This window comes from Pseudorasbora parva, chromosome 20 (genome assembly GCF_024679245.1).
Source record: "Pseudorasbora parva isolate DD20220531a chromosome 20, ASM2467924v1, whole genome shotgun sequence".
NCBI classification, from domain to species: domain Eukaryota; kingdom Metazoa; phylum Chordata; class Actinopteri; order Cypriniformes; family Gobionidae; genus Pseudorasbora; species Pseudorasbora parva.
Window position 1 is genome coordinate 26,105,049 of NC_090191.1, and position 12,032 is coordinate 26,117,080.

At 46.2% G+C, this 12,032-nt stretch overlaps 1 protein-coding gene across 1 annotated transcript; it reads left to right on the forward strand.

Annotated features, from left to right (window-relative positions):
• The first annotated feature begins 6,719 nt into the window (after nt 1–6,719).
• Nucleotides 6,720–11,791, forward strand: LOC137049166 (sialic acid-binding Ig-like lectin 14). The gene is made up of 7 exons (XM_067427574.1): nt 6,720–6,765; nt 7,166–7,531; nt 7,620–7,913; nt 8,003–8,305; nt 9,988–10,075; nt 11,412–11,430; nt 11,610–11,791. The coding sequence occupies exons 1-7, from the start codon at nt 6,720–6,722 to the stop codon at nt 11,706–11,708; spliced, it is 1,215 nt and encodes a 404-aa protein (XP_067283675.1). The 3' UTR covers nt 11,709–11,791.
• Nucleotides 11,792–12,032: the final 241 nt, after the last annotated feature.

Genomic DNA, 12,032 nt, shown 5'->3' on the forward strand with positions numbered 1-12,032 from the left:
TCGGATGGGGTCGCCGATCGCCGCGAGGGGATGTTTCCCTCCGGCGATCTAGCGACTGACGAGACTAATCACGAATGCTCGTAGGGATGGCTGGTGAGAAGGGAAATTAATTTCTCAGCCATCCTGACTGTGTATGCTGAGCCGATGGCTGTTATGAGCGCGCTGCATGCAGGCTGCGGCCGTCATGTGGGCGCATTAAAGGAGAGATCGCTCGTTTAAGCGGAACGATCGATTTCTCCCCGGCCATAAAACCGTCGGCTCAGTTGAGCTTTTCCATTCCTTCCTGATCTCCTGACTGAGATCGTGAGGGTATGGAAGAACCCATGTTCAGTGTATTCACAGACATCAGCGGGTGTTAAATGCTGATTTTTGGAGGATGGGTGGATATGGGTATGTGTTCTAGCTCCAACCCTGCCATCTGAGCTTCTTTCAACTATGTTTCAAGAGGTTTAGATGGCGGGGCATACACGGCAGCGGGTCAGCCTGGTGCTACTTTTACGCCGTGTCGGTGTTGCAAGTATACTGGGAAGACCTGCTGAGGGATCTCAATCAGGGAAAATACCCTGACCCGCGGCGCAGCTGTGCGCCATATCAGCGATAGCAGGGCCTGAGGGCCAGTGTCACAGAAGCGCGGGTGGTGGTGTCCGAGGACCCGCACACCGCTGAGATCCGGGTCCCAGGCAGGCGGGAGGCGTCACGGTATACGGACCAGTGACGGGGCCTGAGTGCCAACATCGCCTCTCATGCTCCCAGCGGTTAAGGGCGGGGCGCAAAGAGGCGGACTCCCACATAAGAGGAATAGTATCACAACGCTGTTGGCGTGAACGAAATATCCCTCCCTTAGGTGGGTGAGTTAAGAATTACATCTCATTTACTGCTCTTCTTCATTTTCTCCCCAGGCGCTTCTTACATCCGGCCCTGAGGGGGGCCATGACGATGATACTCTAGACCCCGCCTGGCTGGGCTGTGAGAAGCGCACCCTCAGGCGGTTGCGCTCCTAAACATGCATACTGTGAGTAAAACTTATGTGTGGATATCGTCGCGCAGGAGGCGAGCTGGTAAGTCCCCCTTGCGAGGGAAACATTTATTATTTATGTTGTGTGAGACTTCATGCTCCCCGCCAAGGGTTTGGGGATCACGGTATCGATGGAGGACACCATAGGGCCCTGTAGTTCCCCTGTCCGGTGGCTAGAACGATTTTTTTAGATGCCGTTATGGGGTATGTCTAGAGCTAGCTTTGCTAGGAGAGAATAGCCGCCATTGTATGTACAGCTGTGCGAACAGTTTTTTGCCTTCTCTCTGTGTGATGAAGCAGTATTGAGGCAACCGCTCATTCTTGTAGGAATGGGCTGTTGTTTTAGGCGAGTGTGCTCTCCTAGTCAAACAGGAAGCTCTTAGCCACCCCAGGGTAAAGCGGTCAACGTTGCCCCTCGTGGAATTTCATAGACGGGAGGGTGAGTTTAGGCTTACGCACGAACTACAGATTTATGTCTAGCCTCGCAGGGCTTGGACGGAGTATTATTGAGGTTTTTTCGCTCCCCCGAGCCGCGTATAATACTCTTATGTAGGCTGGCCCTCTCCGGGCCACTGCATCGGTTGGCCAGGCTTTTGCGGGATGGGGGGCATTTCTTTCCAAAGAAGGAAAGTAATTATCGCCCGAGGCCCTCGGTTTGAATATTGCAGGGCATTTTCTTTCGCATCCCTAGTCAGCCTCCTCTTACATTAGAGTCGTCCGGCCAAGGCCTGCCCCCTTCTCTGCGTTTTGGGGTTTTTAGTAATGCAGGTTGGTGTGAAGCAGAATGAACAGCGACTTAGCCAGTGGTCGTGGGGTGGGGTTTGGCGTCCCACGCTTGTACGCAGGTGGGCTAGTTTTGCGAAAACCCCGCTTTCCAGAGCTTGTTGTGGCTGCCACCTTCTGGCAGCCCCTGGCCCCATCCTGGAGGATGTTGGGCCGGTGGGTAGCATATTTGTGAATATTTTTTTGCCCTCTGCTCTGTGTCTTCTGCTCCACCTTTTAGGGCTCGGGTTGAGCTGCACTCGCAACCTGCGTGCTTCGTAATGGTTCGGTCGGATGCTCCCCTGGAAGCCGAAGCATTGCCATGGCTGACGCCCTAGCGTGAACGGTAGGCCGCTGCATGAAGGAAGAGCGGCCGCCCTGACGCAGGTGACGTAAGTTGTACTCCCCTCGCTTTGAGGGTCTAGGTACTTTCTGCTGAGTACACTGCTTTTGGCAATGTGTTTTGGCTATGTCTGTAGGCACTGCCGGATGGGACTGCGTCATCGCATGGAGGACCCCGTGAGCCTCCGGGATGAAGCCAGCCCCGGGAGGGGCATGGGCTACCAGCTGGCTGTGAGCAGCCAGCTTGGGCAGTCCTGGCAGTGGACTCTGAGCAGGAGGCCTCAGCAGGCCTCCTTGCGGGTGAGTCGCGACATCGGGCCAATGTGCGCCTGGGAGGAATATCCCCGACGATGTCGGCTTCAGCAGTACCTCGTCGACAAGCAGGACCATCATGGCCTCCCTGGGGTGATTCCCCAGGTGGTAACTGGATGTCTAGGTCTTCGTCAGCCAAGCAGACAGCCACTGTCAGCCCGACTTGGAGCGGCCAGCATTCATCCGACCTGCCAGCGAGCATTCGTCGCTGGCATGGCTACAAGCCCAGTTAGTAGGCCTCCCTAGGCCTCCCTGAGGGCCTGCTGGGGTGCAGCAGGCCTTGCCGGGCTTCCCTTGAGGGGGTATTCCCGTGCTTCAGGTGTTAGACGGCAGGTAGTAGGCCTCACCAGGCCTCCCTGAGGGCCTGCTGTGGTAGCAGTAAGCCTCGTCTGGCTTCCCCCAAGGGGTCGTTCCTGGGCTTCAGTCACTGGATGATAGGTAGTAGGCCTCGCGGGGCCTCCCTGAGGGCCTGCTGGGATGCAGCAGGCCTCATCTGGCTTCCCCTGAGGGGGTACTCCAGGGAACTAGCGCTGGATAACAGTTCCTGGGCTCCAGTCACCAGATGGCAGGTAGCAGGCCTCACCAGGCCTCCCGGAGGGCCTGCTGGGTTGCAGCAGGCCTCATCTGACTTCCCCTGAGGGGGTGGTCCAGGGCCTCGGTCACTGGGTGACAGGGATTAGGCCTCGCTAGGCCTCCCGGAGGGTGAGCCCCGGTACCCGGTTCCTATGACAGTGAGCATGGTTGCTAGCCAGGGCGGCTAGCATGATCTGCTATCAGGTAGCAGGCCTCACCAGGCCTCCCTGAGGTCGTTCCCTGGTCTCAGTGCCGGCTACGAGTAGCCTGGCAAGTAGTAGGCCCTGCGGGGCCTCCCAGGGGGAATGAGTTCCATAACTGGCTCAAGCTGACAGCTAGTGGTTCCTGCCATCAGGCTTCGGTCCTAGCCGGCAGCACCTGATGGCGGGCGCATACTCTAGCACGACGAGTTTACACTGCTGCTATGCGGTCCTTACAGGACAGGGACTTGCATAGGTTGCCTACAGCATGGTACCTACCAGGCAGGCTTAAGAGCTCCCCTCTTAGGAGGGTTGTCTGTGAGCTTACGGCCACCTGGGCCTGGTCAGTTGGTCGTAGGCCCCTCGGGGCCTCCCTGTGAGATCAGCCTGTAGGCCTTCTCAGGCCTCCTGAGCACCCCTGTAATGTATGTGCTCGGTAGATCCTAGGATCGAGCAGCTGACTCCCCTCACTAGCAAGGGTGGGAAAGCACTACGCTGAGCGCTGTTCTCCAGGATAGCCCGTCTCTGAGTTCCGGCCTGAGGCGGACACTGCCAGTTCGCAGTCCCTCAGCTTGATGCCTTTCCAGAGGCTCTGTTGTTAACAGACTGGGCTGGCAGACGGAAGCGTCCCGCATAGTGACGCCAGGTCAAGCCTCCCTGGTGGCATTCGGTGAAGTTCTTCCCGAATAGTGACTGGCTGGGGCGCCCTCGGGTCCCCTAGCCACATTCCCTTAAAGGAACCCCTTCTGTCGAACAGGTTGGTTCCAGGCCTTTGAGCGGCCGGGGTAGGGTACATGAAGGTGCCCCAAGGCCACAGCTCGGGCTATGACCGTAGGGAATGCTGTCACTGACAGCCTAATGTGACCAGAGGGGGAGTGGTTCAGGCATTTCAGTTGAATTTGCTTGTCCTGACAGTTGTCACTGCCAGTAGGCATGCACTCCCCTCGGCATGGCGGCGTGGGTATATCGTTCCCCATAGCGTCAGCTGACGCAGCTCGAGTTCCCTTTCGAAAGGGAACGTCCCCGGTTACGAATGTAACCTTAGTTCCCTGAGAACAGGGAACGAGACGCTGCGTCACTTTTGCCATGCCTCGGGGCCTGCCTGCGAACAGTCCCTTCAGACGAAGAAGCTGGTGTCATGTTTGCAAGGCGCCCTTATATACTTCCTAGTCGCACCTTGATGACATCATAGGCTGTCGCCGGTCAATAGGATTGCTGTGGTTTGATAGTAGCTCAGACACCGGTCACGCTGGAGGCGTTCCCCCATAGCGTCAGCTGACGCAGCGTCTCGTTCCCTGTTCTCAGGGAACTAAGGTTACATTCGTAACCGGGGACGTTTGGTAGACTTTATCCATTTTTCAAAAAACATGCTTTGTTTTTTTATTCTCTGAAATTTTCTGGGGACCCCTTAGAACCTTCTGGAGGACTCCTGGGGGTCCCCGGACCCAAGTTTGAAAACCCCTGATTTGGCAGACGCTTTTATCCAAAGCGGCTTACAAAAAGGGGAGAGCAATAGAAGCAACGAAACAAACAAGGGCAATAACCTGCAAGAGCTGTAAGAAGTCTCAGTTAATCGAGCACAGTACACAAACGTTTTTTTTTCAAACAAACAAACAAACAGAAAATTTAATTGGATAGTTAAGTGCTAGTCTTTATTGATCAGGTGTAGTTGGAAACGATGTGTCTTAAGATGCTTTTTGAAAAATGGCTACAGACTCGGCTGCACGAATTGAGATCAGCCGGTCATTCCACCAGGTGGGAACGGTCCCGGAAAAGGTCCGTGAGAGTGATTTCATGCCTCTTTGGGATGAAATCAAGAGGCGTCGTACAAGGGTGCAAGGGTTTGATAGAGCATGCTGGGAGGCTCTCACAAGATTAAGTTGAAGGTGATGCTCCTATATCCAGCCAGAAATGTCTGTCAGACAGGCAGCGATATACGAACACCAACTGTAGGATCATCTGGTTGAAATGAGAAGTACAGTTGAGTGTCATCAGCATAGCAGTGATAGGAGAAGCCGTGTTTCTGAATGACAGAGCCTAATGATGACATGTAGATGGAGAAGAGAAGTGGTCCAAGCACTGAGCCCTGGGGGACCCCAGTAGCTAGATGATGTGACTTAGACACTTCACCTCTCCATGACACCCTGTAGGACCTACCAGAGAGGTAAGACCTGAACCACTGGAGAGCAGTTCCTGAGATCCCCGTCTTCTTAAGAGTTGACAGGAGGATCTGGTGGTTAACTGTGTCAAAAGCAGCAGACAGATCCAGCAAGATGAGTACTGAGGATTTTGAAGCTGCTTTTGCCAGTCTCAGTGCCTCAGTAACCGAGAGTAGGGCAGTCTCAGTCGAGTGGCTGCTTTTGAAGCCGGATTGGTTGTTGTCCAAGAGATTGTTCTGTTCAAGAATCATAGAGAGTTGATTAAACACAACTCGCTCAAGTGTCTTTGCAATGAAAGGCAGAAGGGATACCGTCTGTATTTTTCTAAAAGTGCAGGATTCAGAGAGGGTTTCTTAAGCAGTGGGGTTACCCGAGTGTGGTGTGACAGGCAGCGGGGCGAGGGACCGCGAGAGCGGGCCGGTGATTAACGTTCACGAGTGCCAGCTGCGTGGCACACCGGTCTCGTCTCGCGGCCATGTGACGGGAGCATATAAGGAGGAGCAAGAGCTGCGGAAGGCGAGAGAGGACCAGGCCTTTATTTTGTGTGTTTGCGGGCAGTCGTCCGTGAGGGGCTGCCCGCGGTTTTACCTGCATTTTGTTTATTTATTTTGAGTTAATAAATGTTTGTTGAACGTTCGCCGGTTCCCGCCTCCTTCCTTCCCATCTACAAACCGTATTACACCGAGCCTGCTTAAATGCTGTGGGAAAAGAAAGATGAAATATTATTTCCCTTTTCTGCACAAAGATATGATTACACTTTATCTGATGCTTTTGATTTAAATAAAAACATTAAGCTCATCTTAGTATATGAATACTGAGCAGGAAATTGATGCCAGGTGACACATTTATTTTTTGATAAAGGAAATGACAGCAACTGAATAGGAATATGTGTTAAAGTTTAAAACCTGTATAATCATTTTACTAAATGATTGATATGATCTTCCACTATGCACAAGGATGGTTCCTATATTCTATTTTGTGGCTCTGTCTGTGAACAGAATGTATGTTGATGGCGATACAGGAACTGTCAGTCAGTTTATTAATTCACACAGCGCAGTTTCTCACGGTCTCAGATCATCGGCAGACATCACAGTACATAACTTCTGCATTTAGAAAAGAAATTACAATTTTTCTCATCACTGGCAAGTCTGGAACTCTTCTTATTCTTCTTAAGATGTTTCTTCAGAAGTTTTTTTCAGTTTACTGATCTGCTGGAATCTTACAGTGAGTTCATAAATGTCTGTTTGTTCAGTATAATTACAAAAATATCAGTTTATGATCAGGCTTAATTTATAATTTATATTAGTTTGTTTTTGTTGTGTTTCTTCACAGGACTGAGTGTCTGTTAATAAAGAGATGAATAAGGCAGAGAAAATCATTCTTTTATCCTTTCTGCTACAAGGTATGGTCTCCTTCTCTTCTTCAAATCTAGTTTTTAAACAACAAAAGTGTGACTTAAATGAGGCCGTGAATTCAAGTGTTAAACTATTGTTCTGAAACTATGATGCTTCAGAAAGTTTACTTACAGACACTGAAGGACAATGTTGAAAATCAGTTCTTTTCTCAAGAAAGATTTCTTAAAAGGAATATAATTAGTATTTGGAATAAATTGCAGTTGGATATTTTATTTAACCGTTGCTGCTGTTCTGCTAATGTTAAACCCGTTTTAGAGTGACTGTGATGCAAATAAATGTTTTGTAATGGAATAAAAATATTGATTTTGTTTGTTGCATTTTGTGTAACAGCAGAAATGTGTTTGTTTCTGCTTGTGTCTGAATGTTTTCATCATGTATGTGTTGTAGGATTTCGGTGTAGAGAATTCAGCATCAGTCTACCAGAGAAGATTAAAGCTCTCAGTGGATCCTGTGTGATCATAAAGTTCACATTTGAGATTGAGGAAAAATATGAGAAAAACCTCACTGAGAGTTCTACAGGATGTTGGCATAAAGATGGGACTGAACCTGAGAAAATAGTTTTCAACTCTTCCATGTCCAGCCAAAACTCAATTATTAAGGGAAACATAACTGGAATATTACATAAGAAGGACTGTACCACCGTCGTTTATGATGTTCGATCAAATTACAGTGGTACTTATTACTTTAGGATTGAGAGTGAAGGTGGATTGAAATGGACTTACACAAAAAAACATGTTCAGATAGAAGTGATTGGTAAGATATTGTACATGATAAATTGTAAGCAAGTATGCCACAATGAAATGTCTACATATACATCTACATATATATTTATTTGTTTCAGAGTCTCCACCCAAACCCACAGTGAAGCTGATTGAGGAACAGGACGTGTTGGAGGGGAGCTCTGTGAGTCTGCGCTGCTCTGCTGAGTCTCTCTGCTCCTCTCCTCCACCAACTCTCACATGGAGCTCCACTCCCAGAATCCCCCTCAGTGAGATCAGACAACAGGAGCTCATCTCTGATCTGAACTTCACTGCGACTCACCGTCACCACAGAGTCACTTTCACCTGCACTATAACCTACCAGCTACAGGACAAGAACAAAACAGCACAGGACAACATCACATTACATGTTCAGTGTAGGGATTTTCTGGCATCAGTTCTGTTCTCCTCCATAAGACACTATACTTGTATATGTATCACCTCATTCTCTCTTTCACTTTTTCAGATGCCCCTAAAATCTCTCCGTCCTCCAGCTGTAACGGATCTAATGTAACTGTGTGTTTCTGTGAGGTTGATGGGAATCCCTCTCCTGAACTGGAGTGGCGTCTGTCTGGACGTCCTGTCACTAACTCTTCAAACACGTTCATCAGTGAAGAGCGATTGAACAGCACAGGCTTGAGGAGCTCCATCACTCTACATCAGTCACTCACACACACATCCACTCTGGAGTGTGTCGGCAACAACACTCATGGCAATGCAACTAAACGGCTTCAACTGCCTCTCTCTGTAAACCGTGAGTTTCAGTTCTGTGATCTATCCCATCGAAAACAAATTTCATCCTACTCATTCTCCTTACTGCTTATCCTCTACATCCGTGGTTCTCAAACCTGTCCTGGAGGACCACCAGCCCTGCACATTTTGTATGTCTCCCTATATCTGACACACACATTTCAGGTCTTGCAGTCTCGAATGAGCTCAAGAGTTGAATCAGGTGTGTTAGATAAGAGAGACATACAAAATGTGCAGAACTGGTGGTCCTCCAGGACAGGTTTGAGAACCACTGCTCTACAGGGTTGTGGGAAATTGAGGATCTGTCAGCTGATGATTAGTGAATGAAAATAAGCTATAACACTAGTCATTAATGCTTATCTCTCACGTTTCATATCGTTCCCATGCTCCTGCCCTCATTATGTTGTTTAAAGGGGGGGTGAAATGCTGTTGCATGCATACTGAGCTTTTTACACCTTTAAAGACTTGGATTCCCATCCTAAACATAGACAAAGTTTCAAAAACTAATGTTGGACGCTTGATGGAGTATTTCTGTGTTAAAAATACTCCTTCCGGTTTCTCACAAGTTTCGGCGAGTTTTTTTCGAGTATGGGTCTACTTGACGTTAAATAGATCGGAAGGTCCTTGTATGGGCTGTACGGGCTCTTCTCCCGGTAGGGTGCGCGCGCGCGTGACTAGATCGAGAGAGAGGAAATGCACGCCCGTAAACAGTCTCTCAGGTGCAGATCCAGTCGTCCGTGAACACTTATGACGCGCCGCGCTCCACTTTATTCCTATGGGTGACGTCGAGCGACTTCAACGCTTCAGCACAGCATTCCGGGAAGGCAGCGCTGCATTTGAACCGATTTGAATGCAGAAATGATGGGAAGCTTCAAGGCCTCGCTTCAGTCGCGTCGCAAAGTGGATTTCCACGGTCACTGCTGTCACAGGACTTCACCAAATCATACCAAAGAAGTGTGTTTTTGACAGAGCGGTCCCAGCGATAAAGTTTCAGTCCTGCTTAAGCAGCCGGTGAGTAAATCAACTTCAAATGTCTCTGCTATTGGCTACCGTCGCATGAGTAAACATCAGTAAATGATACGATCGCGTGCTTCGTCATTCAAATGCGCTAACGGTTACTCCATTGTTGTTCTGTATAACACTAGTCTGACTGACGTGCAAAACCGTTTTGCTTGCTACCTCTAAGGTCTAGTCACATACAATAGTCCATAAACCGAATCATGTCCTCATAAACTGCACACAAAGGCCCCTAAATACAGTACATACCACAGAGACGGACATCCTGATGTTGCCATTTCTCCTGTTCAATTTATTTCAGCCTCAGATTTGATTGTGGATCATTATCTGTATTAGCTGAGAGCGATGGGTTTCTCCACGCTTGAGGACGTCACCGCTTTGTGCACATCATTTTTTTACGGTCTATGGTGCACATTCGTCATTCTTTAGCTCCGCCCACACGATACGCCTCCAGGCGCTCGGTTTTTTCCGGAAAGACTCGGTACAGCCCATATTTCTTTTATAAATATGATAAAACTAAAGACTTTTCGGAGATATGAAGGATGCAATTCTACTCTATAGGTACTCAAGATTGACATGAGATTGACTGAAACTGAGTGTTTCACCCCCCCTTTAAAGATTATGATATGACTCACTAGTCCTTGTTTAACTGAATCAGTGATCATTCCTTTTATTCCTCTTTAGATGTGAATCTTTCCTCTTTGATGATTGGAGTTGCTGTTGGAGCCGTGCTGGTCATTATGTTCTGTGCCGTTAGATGTATCTGTGTACGGTAGGTGAATGACACATAATGTATTAAGAACCATAACAGAACAACAATAATACAGTAAATTACTCAGAGAGAAGATCACAGAACAGACTCAACATATGATAATGAGCTGATGGGTTTTGCTGTATATAAACTCAGATGCTTTACTGACAAATGGTGCAGATGAAAGTGATTTATTCAGTTATGTGGCGGAAAATACATAAATACAACTTTATTCCAAGAACAGTAGCAACTATTGAACACAATAATAATAATATAAATATACTAAATGTTTACATAATGATTCCAAAAATGTCTTCTGACCATAATAAAGTAATAACATGTTTTAATAAATGTTGAATATGTGAGATTGTACATTTTAATATAACACTTTTTGTATAACACAATTGTTTTGTAATTTGTTGTAAAATTACAAACTTGTTCAATTATAGAAGTCATTTATTCAAATCATAGTGTGAGTTGCATTTTTACATAATGTATGTTCAATCAAGTGAACAGATCTAAGCAAAAAAATATCAAATCAAGAGGCATTTATAAAAACAAATAAAAAATAGGACAAGGAATACATTTCACAAAAAATAAATTAATTAACATTTAAATTATTAAGAATAAAAATAGAATTCAAAACGAACATGACACATATTTTGATACTAAACTAAGTGTTAATGTGAAAGCAACACTATGGTTCACACATTCACTAAAAAAAACACTCAACACCAGTTAAACCAAAATCAATTCTGAGAAAAACTGACATCATTCGGTTGCAGATACCACTCGCTGTCATTTTGGATCTTCTTTGCAGTTGACATTCAGACATTATGTTTGACTAATTTGTCAAAAACAATGTGGGGGTCACAGAACAACACTGTAAAAAAATGTACAGCATGAAATTAAGTAGAATCAACTTGGATGTTTAAGTAATTTCAACCTAAATTACATTAAACTGACTTAAAATTTAGTTGAATCTAGTATAAATTATATTTAAAAAAAATTTTTTTAAAAGGGCGTAACTTGTTTTAAACAATGTAAAAACATATGTTGTCATAGCTTATTGACATAATCATTTTTTACAGTCAAGCATTCACTGGCCAGCTGACTTTTGATTTTGCTTATAGCTAGCATGTAGCTGATATCAAACATGAATACTTGTTTTGGCAGTTCAGTTCAGTTCCATTTTTGCTTGGTTCATTATAAAAAAATGATATTGCATTTACAATTTGAAACCAGCCCCCCATGCAAACTATAAGGGCTCACAGTCTTATAGGAAGAGAGTCAGAACTTTCTATAAAATATTGCCCAATCAAAGAAAAAGTAGTAACCTAATATCTGTTCTTTCCAGATTGTCCACCAGGCAGAACGTAAGTATTCTTTGTTATAAGGCCTAAGTCATGATATATTATTATGATGATGATGGATGATGAATGATGGATGGATGATGGATGGATGATGGATGGATGATGGAGATGATGGAGATGATGGTGATGGTGATGATGATGATGATGATGATGATGATGATGATTGTGGTGTTTGTTTTCAGGTTCAGAATGAGGCCGCAGACACATATGCATCTCTTCAGCTCTCTGCTCCACCCTCTGAATATGAGACTTTGAATATTAAAAGAGTTGACACACAATAAACAACAAATACACGTTATCTTCTGTTACGAACTTTTAAAGGTCTAGGGTTAGAACGTAACATTTAAATGTTAATATTTCTATAATGGAGCGGGCAGCAGAAAACTCCTATGGGTAATGCCAATTGATTTATTAATAGTTAAAGCCGAAGCCACTAATCAGTATGTGTGCGCTATATTAAAATGCACTTAAGGAAATATAAAAAGAAGAAATACAATAAACGCATGGGGGAAAATGAACTAGGGTGGCGCCAAATTAAAGAAAAGAATAACACAAAAATAGTTCCTAAACTAAATTCCCCAAAACCCTCTAACCTTCCTAGCCAA

Coding starts and splice junctions, on each gene's coding strand:
- LOC137049166 (XM_067427574.1), top strand. CDS start 6,720: ATGAATAAGGCAGAGAAAATCATTCTTTTATCCTTTCTGCTACAAG. Junction 7,532..7,619: donor TGTTCAGATAGAAGTGATTG/GTAAGATATTGT, acceptor TATTTGTTTCAG/AGTCTCCACCCAAACCCACA. Junction 8,306..9,987: donor AAACCGTGAGTTTCAGTTCT/GTGATCTATCCC, acceptor ATTCCTCTTTAG/ATGTGAATCTTTCCTCTTTG.